This window comes from Acanthochromis polyacanthus, chromosome 23 (assembly GCF_021347895.1).
Source record: "Acanthochromis polyacanthus isolate Apoly-LR-REF ecotype Palm Island chromosome 23, KAUST_Apoly_ChrSc, whole genome shotgun sequence".
Classification (NCBI taxonomy): domain Eukaryota; kingdom Metazoa; phylum Chordata; class Actinopteri; family Pomacentridae; genus Acanthochromis; species Acanthochromis polyacanthus.
The window spans coordinates 19,072,308-19,090,276 of record NC_067135.1 but is presented as its reverse complement, the minus strand read 5'-3'; the positions used below and the strand labels follow the sequence as shown (position 1 = coordinate 19,090,276).

General features: G+C 41.5%; 1 protein-coding gene across 1 annotated transcript; it reads left to right on the top strand.

Annotated features, from left to right (window-relative positions):
- The first annotated feature begins 347 nt into the window (after window positions 1–347).
- Window positions 348–17,364, top strand: capgb (capping protein (actin filament), gelsolin-like b). The gene is made up of 9 exons (XM_022210711.2): window positions 348–509; window positions 6,569–6,762; window positions 8,213–8,367; window positions 9,863–10,021; window positions 10,858–11,007; window positions 11,155–11,241; window positions 11,361–11,493; window positions 15,018–15,109; window positions 16,925–17,364. Exons 1-9 carry the CDS (start codon window positions 475–477, stop codon window positions 16,988–16,990), a joined length of 1,071 nt encoding a protein of 356 aa, XP_022066403.2. The 5' UTR covers window positions 348–474; the 3' UTR covers window positions 16,991–17,364.
- Window positions 17,365–17,969: the final 605 nt, after the last annotated feature.

Sequence of the window (17,969 nt, the reverse complement as noted above, 5' to 3'; positions counted from 1 at the left end):
TGATACTCAGACTGAAAGCAACGCTGATGTTGAAGAGAGTTAATATTTTTAGACAGAAACAACCCTTTTTAGTTTAATTGATTAGGATCACTATTAGCTACAACATTGCAGCATTCTTTTACATTTTAACAGTGGGCAATATAACACACATTACAAAATAAAGTATGTGAGTTATGATAGTATGAGGAGACAATGGAAAGGAACACTAAAGGATTTCATGAAACAACCAAAAATAATAGAAAAAGACAAACAACATCAGTTAGCTGCTGCGTTCACTCTAAGCAGATTTTAATCAAGTTTCCGTTTTTCTTTCTTCTTTTGTGGTTGAGTCAGAGGGCCGGGCTTCAGCTGTCGCAACCCTGACACAGGAAATCTCTTGTGTGCATGTGTGTCGGAGTGAAAGAGGAAAAGAATTTGTGCATTTAGGAGCGAGTTTCTCCTTGCATCACTTTTCTTTCCATCTACTGCTCAGACATGTCTTCTGTCCCACCACCAACCCAGCTAGCATGGTAAGTCTTAAAATGAAATTTTGTTTTTGCTCATTTTGTCTGGTTCCTTCCTTCTTTGCTTGCTTTTACTCATACTTTCACCCTGTTTGCTTATCACATTCCTCCTCCTAAAATCACTTGTGGAATCTCACATGGAGGACAATGAAGCTTTAGTTTTACTTCACGGGACTCCACTCTGTCTGGCGTCCACCGTTACATTCAAACTCCGTCTCTTTCCTGTTATACAGGAAGCCTGGCATTCACATAGAATCAAAATCATTTCTAACATGTTCAAGTATCATTAATATGATACTATATTTCTTCTCTCACTGCTCTTTGTTTCTTGGTCTTCTCCATTTCTCCCCATCTGCATCACTCTGGCTTGATTTCAGTGTCTTATTCTCATAAGCGTACACTGTATACACATGGTATCTGCTGATCATCAAATGGCAGATTGCTCTCAGGTCTGCTGCTCTGTATATTGTCTGCTCTCATATTTCTATCTGCTTAACGGCGCATGAATGGTGGATTGGTTCAGTGACCCCTGCAGCCTATCTGTGACCTTGTGTCTCCATCTAAACTCCTGTTTCTCTCTCTGTCTGCTGCACTTGACGCTCCAGTAGACAAGGCCAAAAGGGCTTCAGTTTTATCTTCTACCATCTCAGGCTTACTTGTTTTCTGTTCAGTGACATTATCCAGTCTCACCTTTGAATATATTTCCTTTCATTGTATCCCTGGTTTAAATGACTAGATTGGATTATAGAAATGATTTCGATGGAACTTTAAACTACTCCTGCCTCTAGTTCATAATATGATGAAAATTAGGGTCAACAGTAGAAGTTCACCCGAAGTTATTCTGTTTATATCAAAAAAGCAGACGGGAGACAGTAGATTGCACAGATAAGAAGCTGTACTTTAAGCATTAAATTGCTTAAATGATCACCTGTGCATAAAAAATAAACCTTTGACATAATCACTTTTAATATTTCTGAAGAGCCAACTAAAACTCAGAAAAGGCCCATGAAGTGTATTAATATTATTAGTGCATACATTCTACATTAGTTTGCAAAACTAACATGATATACATGGTCTCTAAAGTGTATTATTTAGACTTTTGTTCATGCCTGTAAGTCAGTCATTAGAACACATATCAACTAAACTTCCCTATCTTAATGAGGACATACACAAGATCTTTCTTTTATGCTTTTTAATAACATACTACCATAAAGTCAAAAGTCAAATTGCTGAAAAGCAGTCCAAAGAACATTTCACAGAAAAAAAAATGCTGTGGTGAGAACAGGATTCTGTTGTGTAAGAAAATCAAGATGGAAACCTCCATGCATTGTGTGGAATTTGCTTCTTCAGACAGTAGGAGTGGATCATGTCGGGTCTTGTCCAGCTCTTCAATCATGAAGCACTGGACTCATTGTTGGATGTCTGTCTTGTGTGATGATGAATGATTCTTGTTCTGGGAGGCTTGACAGGTCCACTACCGTCTTGGCATTGGTATTTTGTGATGCCTCTTTCTCCTAGATGTCTTTTCGGTATCGTTCAGTCTCAGCTTTGGGTGGGTCTGCCCTTGTGTTGTTGGGAGTACACGCTTTCACAAACCATTTATTTTCTTGGCTGCTGCTTCCCTTGTGTACCTCTTCAGTCTGGCTTCCAGAGCTGTGAGTCTCCTACCCATCAAACACTCCCTTTCATTGGGCCTGCTGCTGTAGTACCATTCCATCAATTCCATATCCATCTTCATCTCTAGTGCATGCATGCCTGGTTCCAGTTCATCAGCATATCCTGGTTCCCCACAGATCAAGTTATTCTAGGTGACATCACTATCATCAGTCTCAGTCAAGCCATTCTATTTTGTACTTGGGAGTTTAGATAAACTAGCAGTGGTGGGGCAGGGTTGTTTGGAAAAGACTGAGAGGCTGGGAGTCACTACAAGAGCATATCTGAGGCCTGTAAGTTCTAACTGCAGCACTGCTCTGAAAATGGTTCCTCTCACACCCATCTGTTGTTGCCATAGCAAGACATTGGGTAAGAAATAAGTGAAAAGATGGAGGAGCTTGCTCTCTCAGTAATTATTGGCTTGGTGTTTAGCTTTAGCCATGAAGTAGGAACCCGACTCTACCCCTCCCCCCCACGCGGCATCCCGTCCACAGGCCACAGGTAGGCTTTCATCACTTCGGCTCTAGTTACCTCCCACATATAAGCTAACCAGGCCAGGTGAGCTCGAACACTCCTCCACGCCAGACCTCTCGATACCTTACAACCTCGCACACACAACACACACACACTCCAGTGGGCACGCAGAATGGAGCCGGACTCAGACAGCATGCCGGAGGTACCAGAGGAGATCATGCAGTTAAGTGGACCAGGGCTTTTTTTCTGTGCGTCCTTACTTACTCTTGGAGTGGCTGTCCAAGCATTGTAACCTTAACCTGAGGGCCTCTGCATGTGCTGCCTCGGGCCTTTTTCTGTTTCTTTGCCCCCTTAGCTCCTCTCCACCTCTATGTTACCATTTTATGCGTTCAGATTTTCTGTCACACTGTGACACTCTCAGTCTGGCTTGTGCCTGGCCCATTTATGGCTCACAGTCTACAAATTTGTTAAGTGTCTTCAGCTAACTCAGTTCTGACTGATCCGCTGCAGCACACAACTGAAACAGAATCTATACGATAGGATTCCAAGAAAGCGCAAAATATTTCACCACAGTTGTAAGTACATGGCTCTCACAGTTTACTGTGAAAGTATCACAAACCTCATAAATCTTCAGGACTTTTCTTGTCATGAAACCTCTGCAGATTGGTGTAGCTGCACAACAGTCATGATAAGGCTTCAAATGTTTGTCTGTTGTAATCTAGGAAAAGCCTTAAGATTTTGATCCATAGAAGCAAAAATGCAAATATATGAAATATATGAAACCGCCATTATGCATAGATATGTTAGAATTAGATAATAGTTGTTCTGGAAATATTTAGTGGCTTTTGGATGACAGAAGACAAGCTTAACGTTTATTGTCTGACAACATTTAAAAAAAAAACTTTGCTCAAGGCCTGCTTACTTAGTTTTCAATTGGCTTTCAGTGGCTTGAGATGCAGTAGCTCACTTAAAGAAAACAACTGTCCGTTTAGTCGCATTACATGAGTATAAATCCCATGATTATTAGATCTATCTCCATCTGCTAAAGAATGCTAAGAAATGCATTAGATAACTTCTGAAGAAGTATGCGCTGGACCTGCAGTAGTTGAATTTTTTTTAAAATCTAGTCAAACAATATTTTGCATGAGGAAGTTCATTCTTGACTGGGGAAACAGTTTAAGCTCTCTGAGGGCTGAAAGTATGGCGAAATCATTGGATTGAATTAAATATAAGTTGTTGTTTTTTTGCTTTCTTCTTCACCAACAGTAATTCTGAGTGTGAAAGGTTAGTTTTGACCTTAGAAAGAGTGTCTGTAGAAAAACATACCTCAAAGTCCATTTACTCTGTCCTTGATCTTTCAGTCATATCTCACAACCTATCTCAGTTGATAGAGATTTTTTAGTTATTTACCTTAGTTAGCCCACAGCATAAATATCTACAGCACTGAGCCCATACGTAGATAGAGTTGCAAGTGCACAACAAAAAAGGTACAGCCATACATATAGAGCAGTAAAATATGAATTAAGAAAAGCAAAGCCCCTATAAAGCATGTACTGGAAATACAGACGATAGTTTCAGAGAGGCAGTGATTCCAATTTATGGTTGATATAGGACTTTTTTTTTCAGTAGCTGACATTTTCCCATTCTTTAACAAGTGCAGTATCACTTTATTCAGCTTGCCTGAGATTTGAGCAAAGAGTGTAATTAATTAACATGATTTGTGAGCTGTGACAGAGACATACCATGAAAACGGTAACCCATAAAATGTATGTCAGTTCTGGCTCATCTTGCCACGTAACTTACAGTGGGTCATGGTGCGAGACCATAAAAAGAAAGACAACATAAAGATGTGGACGTGTGGTTGGCTGACAAAGCTGTAAAATTGACAAGTGTGTCAACTGGGTGGGGAAGGCAGTAAACAGAGAACGAGTGACCTGACAGAGTTCATACCTGGCTTGTTCTCACATGTAATTCAGCTTGCATTGGGTCACACCTGTTTTGTGCAATGATGCTAGTGTGTTAGCGTGGCCCATTTGGTGTTGAGTTGCATAAAAGGGATGAAGTGAGTGAAGTAATGTAGCTCGTGGTCTTTAGGAAGCAACACAAGCCGTCATTCTGTGTCGAGTCTAAGTGTAATTGCTCTCGTCACACTGACTACATCCTCCACTCTGTCACTCTTAAAGAGCTTGTGGTTTGTGTGTGTGTGTGTGTGTGTGTGTGTGTGTTTGTGCATGAGTGTGTGTGTCGAATTCAGTTAAATCACCTTCAGCTACACTACTGTTCATAAGTTTGGGGTCCCTTAGAAATGTCCTTCGTTTTGAAAGAAAAGCAGTTTCTTCAATGACGATGACAATAATGAATCAGAAATACAGTCTAGACATCGTTAATGTGGTAAATGACTATTCTAGCTGGAAATGATTTTTAATGGAATATCTCCATAGGGGTACAGAGGAACATTTCCAGCAACCATCACTCCTGTGTTCTAATGCTACATTGTGTTAGCTAATGGTGTTGAAAGGCTCACTGATGATTAGAAAACCCTTGTTCAGTTATGTTAGCACATGAATAAATGTGTGAGTTTTCATGAAATTGTCTGGGTGACCCCAAACTTTTGAACGGTAGTGTACATCTAAACAATTCATTTTCCGTATGAGGAGCACTCATTAAGGAAACTTTATGGTAAAAATTAGGTTATTGTGCACCCAGATAGCTTAACAAGGGGAACTGGGGCTATAGTTCCCGACGCAGTGACCTGGGTTCCCCCCTGTTCTTCTCTCCACTTTTCTGTCTGCCTCTTCAGCGACCAATCAAGTAAAGCCAAAAAGGCCAAAAAATAACTTTCAAAAAAAATTAGGTCATTGATTACCAGCCTGGTTGATTGTCAAACCCAATATTCAGCATTTTTCTGATTAGCGGTATTATTGTGTTTTTTGTGGGGCTGGCTCTGGGGTCAGGCATATGGGTTCTGTAAAGCGTCTTGAGACAATTTGACTGTAGTTGGCGCTATATAAATAAAATTGCATTGAATTGAATCTTCTGTGACAGCTCCTAGGCCTCAGGACCTGTTCCTGTTCAGCTTGTTGCTAGGAGCTGGGAGAGTGGCTCATTGGCCATGATGGCCGACACCTGGGTGCACTGCTCACCTGATTGCTGACACCTGGGTTGTCTCCTATATAAACTGGTGTTTAGCTGGCATTGGTGCTCATCCTCCATTTTCTCTTGGGTTTCCTAGGGTATGGTTTGGTTTGGTTGGTTTGGTGAAGCGATTTTCTTTTCTCACACACATGATCACACATCCATTTACTATGGACATTACTGACGAACTGATTGCACATTTACCTCAGTTTTGTTAATAAATTGCATTTAACTTTAATTTGCCATGGGTCATCTCCATTTCTGTCCTTCCTTTGAGCCAGGTTGTGACACTTCTGTCTGTCTTGAGCAAAGTCCCACCCACAGTCTGTCTTACACGTCACAAGTAATAGTCTTAACAGTGAAGGACAGATGTTGAAAAGTGTCTTTTCACAAAAGAAGCAGAAATCAACAAAGCCATTTCAACCAAGTTTTGTTTTGGAGGTTGAATATTAAGATTTTCATTTTAATGTAAATGTATCACACTGTCTCTTGATTACTAAAAACTTGTCCTGATATCTTTCCTTCACCCAGTCAGTCACCTCCTTGTTAGAAGTTCAACAGATTTCCTGCTCAACCCACCGTGGGTTTAACTTCTACTTGCGTTCCTTATTCCAACAACAAACTAGACATCTATATCTATATACAGACAGTGACTCAACACCATGTGTTTGCACTTCCTCTTTCAGCTAACTTCTTCCCTTCCCATAGAAGAGGATTCATGTGTAACTCATCTGACTGTTTTACGAAAGCTTGTCCTTTACTTTTGTCTTTCTTCCCTGTTTCTTTTTCTTTCCTCCACACAGTATGCTCCCCTTCCAAGCAGCACCAGGTCAGTTCGGCCCAGAGGTCCAGTTGCCAGGTCTCTGGGTGTGGAGGGTGGAAAAAATGAAGGCGGTGTTGCTGGATGCCTCTGAGGTGGGAGCTTTCTATAACGGAGACTCCTATCTGGTGTTGGACAACCGTGGTGAACAGGGAGCTGACCTCCACATGTGGATAGGTGAGAGACTGGAGACACATCTGGATCATATCATGTGGATCTGTCACATAAAAAAGTAATATCTCGTTTGAATCCAAGGGATAATATTTAGAAGCGTGTGATTGTTATTAAAGCCATACGGTTCCTTTTAAGCCAATTGGTATCTGAATAAGAAGACAATCAAAGTGAAAGAAGACAAAATAATCCACTTAAAGCTGAAGTGGCACATATCAAAACCTTTTGACTTCCATTCCTACAATTGTACAGTTTCATTTAGCAGACGCTTTTATCCAAAGCAACATACACTACCGTTCCAAAGTTAGGGGCAATTTCATGTTTTCTGTGAAAACTCATACATTTATTCATGTGCTAATATAACTGACCAAGAGTTTTCTAACCATCGATGAGCCTTTCAACACCATTAGCTAACACAATGTAGCATTAGAACACAAGAGTGATGGTTGCTGGAAATGTTCCTCTGTACTCCTATGTAGACATTCCATTAAAAATCTTCCATTTTCAGCTACAATAGTCATTTACCACATTAACAATGTCTAGAATGTATTCCTGATTAGTTTGATGTTGTTCCCCTTGAAAAAAATGCTTTTCTATCAAAAATTCACATTTCTACGTGACCAAAAACTTTTGAATCTTGTGTACATCTAAGAGTAGATACAAAACCAGCAAGGATGTAGTCAGAAGAAAACCACCTGAATAAGCGCCATAAAACAAGTTCAAGTGTGATAATAGGACCTTAGATGCCTACATGCAGTGTGGGAAGTAATGGGATTTTTTTTTTTTTGCAGATGGCTTTTTTTGTCTTTTCTAAAAGGCTGAGAAAGACTCTCCAGTTCAGACAGAGTTTACATAGGAAGAAGTGATGTCTCTCTTATTTCCATGTTATCCCACAGGGCCAAAGAGCTAATCATTGTCTGGTGCTTACTGCACACCTAAACCTGGCTCAGTGCTGTGGCTGAAAAGCTAATAGCCCTCCCACTAATGGTGATAACACATGAGACACGGTGCTGCATCATTGTGTGAGGGAGAGAGGCTGGATGGCGAGGGATGGAGAGATCATGGGAGAGGAAAAGAGGTCCTGAGGGAAACAGGGATGGTTTTTGAGCAGGGTTCATTAAAAATGCACGAGGATTGTTACAGTACTCAAATGTGGCTGTTGTTTCCAGCATGTATCCGGTGCTTAGGTAACACTAAGCTGATTGTCACAGCTTGGAGAGCACTCTCTTTGCTCAAGCATGCATCTCTCTGAACCTTCCAACCTCCTCCACTTGTTTACAATTGATGAGCCCTGTGTTATCTTTGTCTGTTCACTTCTTTATCTCAAGAAACATAAATAGCAATTAAAGGCAAAAGAAAGGGCAGAAAGAGATTATGTAAGCATCATTTTTAAACATTCAACAGGTTTCATTCATCCTTCACTTTTCCCTATGACAAATGATTCTCTCTGTTACAGGTGAAAAGTCGTCTCGGGATGAGCAGGTGGCATGTGCCATGCTGGTCACCCAGCTGGACAACTTCCTGGGTGGTGATCCAGTTCAGCACAGGCATGTTCAGGGCTTTGAGACCTCAGAGTTCATGGAGCTCTTCCCCAGAGGGGTCAGCTACAAGGTGAGGAACCAGGACAACCCTGATTCTTGAGATGACAGGAAGCAGTGCACGTGTTTGGATCCTTGAAAATGAAGTGGAAGCTAAGTCCCAAGTCATGGCCAGACTCAAAGACTTGACTGTCTTCAAATGTCTTAAAAGCTTCTTTAAAGATATTTAAAAAATCACTAGGAGAATTAAGCATTTGAGGGCAGCAGGCTTTATTGTCGACAGAAAATCCAGGAGCAGTTATTAGAGGTGATTAGCACCCCCAAGAAAAACCAGAGATGCTTAGCTGTACATCATCTTTTATGCTGTGAGAGTTGGTCGAGTTTCCACACCTAAAGGGCATATTTTCTGATAGATAGGTTTTTTTGACACCATTTTCTAAATCTATTGGTCAGATCTTGATGTCAGGTTATCATATTTCATCCCTAGATCACAACCTACAGAGAACATGCCCAGACAGAGACAGATTTCATGCATATAATACCTTTATGTATGGTTAAGTTTCTTATACACCTCTTTTAAAAGTTGTCTTGCCTTACACCATTATGTTTTGATGACTCCATATTTCTTTTTTCCTACAGAATATGATTTGTCTTTACACCAAAAATACATGTTTTACTTTATGATCTTCCAGCTGTGTGTGTGTCCTCCACAAACACACACACAATGCCATCAAAACCTCAGTCATTACTACAGTATTCATCATTATGTATTTTATACACGTGTTAACTTTATTTTTCAGTTTAATAGCATTAGCATTAATAATTATATCATCTTATATTTTTAGTATATTGTACCCAAAGAATATTACACTACAAAAAGTGGAAACAACAGTATTAGAAAAAGAAATATCTCAACGGAATTTATCTGTCAGGCAAAAGCCTCATTTATTAACTTAGCTGCACACTTGATGCTGCTTTATTTCACCAGTCAAGCGATGAATGAGAATAAGAATAATGTTCCTGCAAAAAAATTAATCATTTTTCTCAAAAGCATTGGATTGTATACCTTTCAATCAAGGTTTGAATTACTTGAATGAATTACTTGAAATTATGCAATTTATACTAAACCAATTAATTAAACATGCATTGTTGTAGTGGTAATAGTTCATATTATTGTTCTTAAACATCATAGGAATTTTTTAAAAAGCTGTTTGATTTGCATCCAACAGTAATTTAGTTAAATCCATGAATTACCTTGTAAAGTCAGTTTTCCAAAATTGTGCAAGTAGAAACTGAAATGATTAACTGGGAAACTGAATGAAAAAAGTCCCTTCACTCATGTTTTATCTTGCTAGAAAATCTCTCTTATCATTACACAGCACCAGTATATTATGGCCTCTGTGACAAAGTGCACTTTATATCATCCTTTACAGTCAGGGAAATGGGATGTTAAAACAAAAAAGGATGTTAAAGTTTAGGTCCCTGTGTCATTTCCCAGCAAGTCACCCTTTATAAAACATTTCAAAAATGGGTAGCATGTTTAATATGAATTTGCTCTTACCTCACAGGATGGTGGAGTGGAGTCTGGCTTCAGGAGGCCTCAGGGCAGCGGGACGGTGCACAGATTGTACCAGATCAAAGGGAAACGCAATATCCGTGCCAAGGAGGTGGAGCTGTCCTGGAGCAGCTTCAACAAGGGAGACTGCTTCATCCTTGACCTTGGAGAGGTGACATAATCCAGCAATATCAGGACGTGCATGCTGTAGGAGAGCTACAGACAAACTGTGTCAAAGATCATAGAGCTTTTCTGTAATGTGATGGAGATGAAGCGTGCACCGCAAAAGAAACAATCTGTAAAACTTAAGCACATTTTTATTCTCCGCCGGCCGTAGGCACGGAGGGGAATATTGGCGTGGGCATGTCCGTCCGTATGTCCGTCCGTCCGTCCATACGTATGTACGTCCACATTTCGTTTCCGGAGCATATCTCAGAAACTACTTGAGGGATTTCACTCATATTGCGCACACTAAGCCTGTTGGTAATGTAGATGTGCCTTTTTGGGTGTATGACCTTGAGCTGATTTTCAAGATCATAGTGAGGCACTTTAAATATTTTTTGTTTCCAGAGCATATCTGAGAAACCAGTTGAAGGTTTTCCTTCATATTCCACATACTAAGCCTGTTAGTAATGTAGATGTGCTTTTTCGGGTGCATGACCTTGACCTGATTTTCAAGGTCATTGTGAGGCACTAAATATTTTTTGATTCTGTTTCTGGTGCATATGTCAGAAACTACCTGAAGGATTTCATGCATATTGCACCAACGCCACCTGTGCATAATGTAGATCTGCCTTTTTTGGTGTATGACCTTGACCTGATTGTTTTCATTGTAGTGAAGATGTATCATTTTGTAGGTGTATCGTCCAGTATATATTATTATTTCTTGCACTTATAGGCACTATATATAAGGCGGGGGATGTTTTAAGCGGAGCGTGTTTATTTTACAAAGCAAAACAAAGATGTGTCCACACTGTGCTGATCTCACGCTGACTTACTGCTCTGCAGACTATTGTGTCGTGGATCGGATCAAAGGCCAACATCTTCGAGAAGCAGAAAGTGCGGGAGATCGCCTCGTTGATCCGAGACACAGACCGACACGGTAAAGCTCGTATAGTGGACTCCAGCGAGGGGGAGGAGCCAGAGGAGATGCTCAAGGTAAATAGTTTTATTCAGGGCACAGTGTAGATTAAAAAAATGCATAGGATTTCTACACTTTACAGGTCAACATTTGATATCAAAACCTGTTCAAAATCAAGTCAAGAAGGCTTTTTGCAAGTCTGAAAGGTTTCCTGTGGTGAGCAGGTCTTGGGCCAGATGCCAGAGCTGGCAGAGAGCACGCCAGAGGAGGACACTAAAGCAGATGCTTCCAACTCTGCCTCCCTCTACAAGGTAACTCCATCTGCAGAACACTGAAACCAGCATTGATGTTTTAAGCCACCATCACCAAAAGCTCGCGTTTCAGATAAACTTAACATAGAAGATCAAACCTGTCTGCATCCACTCCTCAGGTGTCCGATGCAACGGGTTCCATGACAATGACCAAAGTGTCAGAGAAGAGCCCATTTGCCAAGGAGCTGCTTGTCCGTGACGACTGCTTTATTCTTGATAATGGCGCCAATGGAAAGATCTTCGTCTGGAAAGGTGAGGAAGTAGTACTTGACCCCAAACCAGCATACTTGTGCATACTGAAATGCACACTGAGGAAAGTGATCGTTGTTAGATGCCACAGATATACGATATCTTAATGAAATGAAATTTTAATGAACATGGTGAAAAATAATGATTGAGAGTTTGTCAAGGAGGTGAGTTATAGGATACACTTAGATATGAGGAGTACAAGAATATCTAAAAGAGCTCCAGCAGGTCTTAGACTTACTATACAGCTCTATATTGTCCACAAAGTTAGTTCAGGTGATGGATTGTCTGTTTTTAAAATGAAAGCCTCAAATGTTACTTTAAAAAAGCAAACCACTTCTGAATTGATCTAAAAAAGAATGATTGTGACAAAAATCCTTGTAAGATACCATATTTTAATGTTTGTTTTCAGTCAGAGCAGAATAATCACAGCACTGTGTCTTCCACAATGAAATACATGTAAAAGGAAAAGTTGAACTTTCATTTTTACTGTGTATTATTATCTCTGTAGGAGTCCACAGATAAAGGGGCATCTATACCACAGCCTTTGACATGACCGGTATTATCATTTGTAGGTAAAAGTTCAAGGAATTTAGACATATTTAAAGATGACCTTCATTTCCATAGTTTTTACAACATACAATCTGCTGTACAGTGCATACGCGTGAGAGCTCACGAAATCGCGCGAGAGCTCGCGCCAAAACCGGTGTTTTGGCGCGAGCTCTCGCGCGATTTCGGAACAAGATTTGCTTTCTAGCGTCCTGAGATTTGGATACAGACCACAACAAAGAGCGATCGCCAGGTAATGTGGAGGTTTTCGTTCACTTCTCATCTCTAGTATGTTGTGGGACACTCGTTGAGACTATCTGAGCCGGTCAGTGTGGGGCAAAAAGCACGTTAGGGCGGACATTGACGCGGGGGGGGCCAACTGCCCCATACTTTTCGTTAGCCGAGCTGCTAGCCGAGCTGCTAGCTGAGCTGCTAAGCTACCTGCCTGGGTAAATACTGGAGCTATGTCGAAAATTCATTTCTCCATCACTCACATGTATGAAATTACATATGGAAACAGACCCCAGGTTGAAAAAAACTGAAGTTCCCCTTTAAAGACTCCACAGTGTCATGCAGTGGGTGAGAGGGATTGTCCATGATGGATGTGAGCTTTGCCAACATCCTCCTCTCACCCACCTCCTCTATGGAGTCCAGGGAACAGTCTAGCACAGAACCGGCCCTCCCGACACGTCTGTTCAGTCTCTTTCTGTCCCTTTCAATGCTCCCTGCTCCCCAGCAGACAACTGCATAGAAAACAGCAGACACTACCACGGAGTCATAGAATGTCCGGAGCAGAGTCCTGCACACTCCAACGGACCTCAGTCTCCTCAGCAGGTGGAGACGACTTTGGCCCTTCTTGTACAGGACCTCTGTGTTGTGTGATCAGTCCAGTTTGTTGTTGAGTTGAACACCCTGGTATTTGTATGAGTTCACTACCTCAATGTCCGTACCCTGGATGCTCACCGGTGCAGCCTGATGTGTCCTCCTCCTGCGGAAGTCAATGATCATCTCGTTCGTCTTACTGGTGTTAAGCTGCAGATGGTTTTGCTCACACCAATCGACAAAGTCAGAGATGACCGTCCTGTACTCCCGCTCGTCCCCGTTAGACACACATCCAACAATGGCTGTGTCATCAGAGAATTTCTGGAGGAGACAGCTCCCAGAGTAGTTGTGGAAGTCCGATGTGTACAGGATGAAGAGAAAGGGAGAGAGCACTGTCCCCTGTGGGGCCCCCATGCTGCTGACTACTACATCAGAAACATAATTCTGAAGCCTCACATACTGTGGTCTGTTGGTGAGGTAGTCGATGGTCCAAGCAGCCAGGTGACAGTCTACTCCCGCTCCCTCAAGCGTCGCCCTGAGCAGAGAAGGGTGGATTGTGTTGAAAGCACCGGAGAAGTCAAAGAACATGACCCTCCCAGTGCTGCCGGTGTCCTCCAGGTGAGTCAGCGATCTGTGCAGCAGGTAGACTGCATCATCCACTCCAATGTTCAATTGGTAAGCAAACTGCAGGGGGTCCAGATTGGGGCTCACCAGGGGGCGTAGATTCCTGAGGATGATCCTCTCCATGGTCTTCATCAGATGAGAAGTGAGGGCCACAGGTCTTAAAACTGATTTGGATGAAATTTTCAGTGTCAGAAATGACACATGGACCAAGTGATTAGATCCTGCAGGCTTATAGTCTTGACCCATGGATTTGCTAAAGATTTCTGTATCATTGTGAGATAGCGGCATGGCCTCACTGTAACCATGACAACAAGTGAACATTACATGAGCTGCCTGCTGACGATCACATGATTGCGATCCTACTACAAATCCACCGCTGTGGACTTACCGGGACTTATCCGTCGGGAATGATACAAGAAACAGTTGATTCAATTGTGGGGGAGTCCCATCAATTCCTGTCGCCCGCTCCATATTTTGGACATGCTATTCGGTATCCGTACATAATTTACACGTGAATAACACACGCTTGTGCTCAGTGCAAGGTCATTTTGTTCGAGGGTACATCTATATTAAATGGCCACATTCCATGTTTTCGTGATTTCTGATCATCAATAAGTAAACAGACGCTGCATTCCTACAAAACAAAATGCTGCATTTCTGACAGTACCAGATGAGGGAATGAACAGTCTTGGTGAGATGCTGCGCTCTGAGTGCTTTTCTAGTTTGCAAAGGTGTTAAAGGACCTTTAGTCTAGTAATCAACAGGGTTTGGTGAGATTATCTTTAATTGTTGTCAGTTACTGAATAGAAATTATGTGGCATAGAATACACTACTGGTCAAAAGTTTAGAGACAGATTCTCATTTACTTGAATGAGAAAGTGTCTCAAAACTTTTGACCAGTAGTGTACTTTTGGATTATTTCTAAATCAAACATAGAAAATATTGCACCTTATACTACAAGTGTTGGTGCAGCTGCAAAATTTTGAGTTCCACAAATAGTCTTCTTTTCTTTTAAACATCTCACATTTTTAGCTCGGATATAATTCATTTTGCATATTCTGTATTTACAGTTGTTTAAATCAGACTAGCCTTTCAGAAACCGTAGTGACATAAACTACACATGTGCTTTCTACAACATGGTCGAAGCTTTGTCTTCATGCAGTTTTTAAGGCCACATCTCAATTTACATTAATGGTAAATGGTTAATTGTTTTTGTTTACATTGAAAATGGAAGATCCACATTTTGAATCAGTGTGCCAATGTGCTGCATACAATCAAGTACTCACTAACAATGTAGCTATAATCTAATTGCACATTTTAAAAATGTAATCTGAGGTGACTATAGTTATGTTTTGTAATCTGATAATGAAATCCCAACATGCAGCATGTAATCCATTACTATCCAACTAGCAGATAGCAGAGAACTGGTAGCATGTGATCTTGTTTGTTTGTTTTTTTCAAGATTAACAATGAATTTTATTTATGCAACAGCTATTAAATAGAAGCACTAACCACATTATGCAATCAACTGTCAGGTAATGGTGCAAACGCTGAGGAGAAGAGAGTGGCCCTTCAGATGGCAGACAACTTCATCGAACAAATGGAGTACCCCAGGATGAAAACACAGGTCTGCTTCTAACACTTGCAGAGAATAAACATTATACACCAAGAGTCTCTATCCAGAATATACACTGCTCAAAAAATTAAAGGAACACTTTGAAAACATATCGTATTTCAAATGTGGAGAAAAAACAAACTGGATATTAGCATTGATATGGACTGGATAATGTGTTAGGAATGAAAAGATGCCACATTGTTTGATGGGAATGAAAATTATCAACCCCCAGGAGGGCTAAATTCAAGACACCCCAAAATCAAAGTGAAAAACTGATGTGGCAGGCTAGTCCATTTTGCTGAAATTCCTTGGCAGCAACTCAAAATGGTATTCAGTAGTTTGTATGGCCTCCATGTGCTTGTATGCATGACTGATGATGCCGGGACAAGTTCTGAATGAGACGACAGATGGTGTCCTGAGGCATCTCCACCCAGAACTGGACCAGGGCATCGCTGAGCTCCTGGACAGTCTGAGGAGCAACCTGATGGTGTCGGATGGAACAGAACATAATGTTCCAAAGGTGTTCTATTGGATTCAGGTCAGATGAGCATGGGGGCCAGCTAATGGCATCAGTTCCTTCATCCTCCAGGAACTGCATGAGTTCTCTTACCACATAAGACTGGGCATTGTCGTGCACCAGAAGGAATCCAGGACCACTGCACCAATGTAGGGTCTGACAATGGGTCAAAGGATTTCATCCTGATACCTAAAGGCAGTCAGAATGCCATTGTCCAGCCTGTAGAGGTCTGTGCGTCCCTCCATGGATATGCCTCCCCACACCATCACTGACCCACCACCAAACAGGTCATGCTGAACAATGTTACAGGCAGCATAACGTTCTCCACAGCTTCTCCAGACCCTTTCATGCCTGTCACATGCGCTCAGGGTGAACCTGCTCTCATCTGTGAAGAGCACAGGGCACCAGTGGTGGACTTGCAAATTCCTGTGTTGCCAGCCGAGCTCCACGGTGCCAGTCAGCGAGCACAGCGGGCACTAGAGGACGCTGGGCCCTCAGACCACTCTCATTAAATCTCGTTCTGATTGTTTGATCAGAGACATTCACACCAGTGGTCTGCTGGAGCTCATTTTGTAGAGCTATTGCAGTGCTCATCCTGTTCCTCCATGCACAAAGGAGCAGATACCTGTCCTGCTGATCAGTTGAGGACCTTCGACAGCCCTGTCAAGCTCTCCCAGACTAACTGCCTGTCTCCTGGAATCTCCTCCATGCGCTTGAGAATGTGCTGGGAGACACAGCAAACCTTCTGGCAATGGCACGCATTGATGTGCCATCCTGGAGGAGTTGGACTGTCTGTGGAACCTCTGTAGGGTCCAGGTATCGCCTCATGCTACCAGAAGTGACACTTACCCTAGCCAAATGCAAAACTAGTGAAAAACAGTCAGACAATATTAGGAAGGAAAAAAATGTCAGTGGCCTTCACCTGTAAACTCATTCCTGTTTTGGGGGTCATCTCATTGTTACCCCTCTAGTGCATCTGTTGTTAATTTTATCAACACCAAAGCAGCTGAAAGTGACTAAAAAGCCCCTCAGTTACTTACTTGACCAGATCAGTATCCCACATGTTTGACTTACTTGAGGCAATACTTAGATTAAAAAGTGTTCCTTTAATTTTTTTGAGCAGTGTATAAGGCAATGGCTGATGCGTTCTCTTACTGTGTAAACACCATGATAAGTGGTATTTCTTGCAGTCTATTGCAGCAGCTTGTTTAGGAATAATTTAGATTTATAGGTCTTCATTATCACCTCCACGTAATTGTAACTCCTCTCTTTATGTAAGCAGCAATAAAAATCTGTGCACTGTGCTGCAGGTGGAAATTCTGCCTCAGGGGAAGGAGACCATCATCTTCAAGCAGTTCTTCAAGAACTGGAACTAAACATTTCCTGGGAACCGTTGACAAGCCCTGCACTCGCGATGAAGCCGTAAATCTGAAAACAGACTGCATCTGATGCAAAATCCATTTAGTTTTTGTTTTTTTATATGCATCCACTTGCATGTACATATTTGTAAGGCACCGTGCTGACAGAGCACGCTGCAGGTTTGGAAGAATCAGAGACGTGATGCCACTTTTATAAAAACAAACAAGTTTCCTGTGGTGAGAGTTTAAGATATTGAGAGAAATATTTAAAACACACAAACACCTTGGTTAAGTAAATGAGTTTGGATTTTTCTTTTCTTTTTTTTTTACATTTGTTGAATATTGTCACACACTTTCCTGCATTTGAAAAATAAATCTAAAACTGCTTGCTACTTGTGGAGGAGGTGGATTGTGGGTTTTTTTCCCCCCTGTCAACATGTGCCAGGTGGTTCACTTTGAAACTTTGACCCCTGAGGCAACGTCTCGTTATGTAACAGCTGTGACCTATGCCCTATCTCCTGCCACAGTTACACAAATACTTCACTGTAATTACTGTCACCTTGTGCACATCTAACAGCCATGTGACAGGGCACTGTAGAGAAAGAGAGACAGACAGCAAATGGTCCGGGAATGGTGTATCTATCTTAACCACTTGGACACTTACTCAGGTGTAAAAGTTGCGGCCTTTATACTTTAAAGCAGAGGTGTCCGACTCATTTTAAATCAGGGCCCACATTCAGGGCCGTAGCCAGGATTTTGGAATAGGTGAGGTCCATGATGTGCGCGCAAAGCGCGCGCCGAAAATTTTTCAATGTTTTTTTTTAAATATTTATTTTTATATATATTTTTTAGGCTACAAGTCACACAAGATGTTTGTTGTTTAAATATCTTTTAATGATGTGAAATCAGCATTTTCCAAACAAAAATGTATATTTTTTCAAAAAAACAAATCAACTTTTTACATCAAAGGCTAGCTGAATCCTCCTGTGACCAGAGG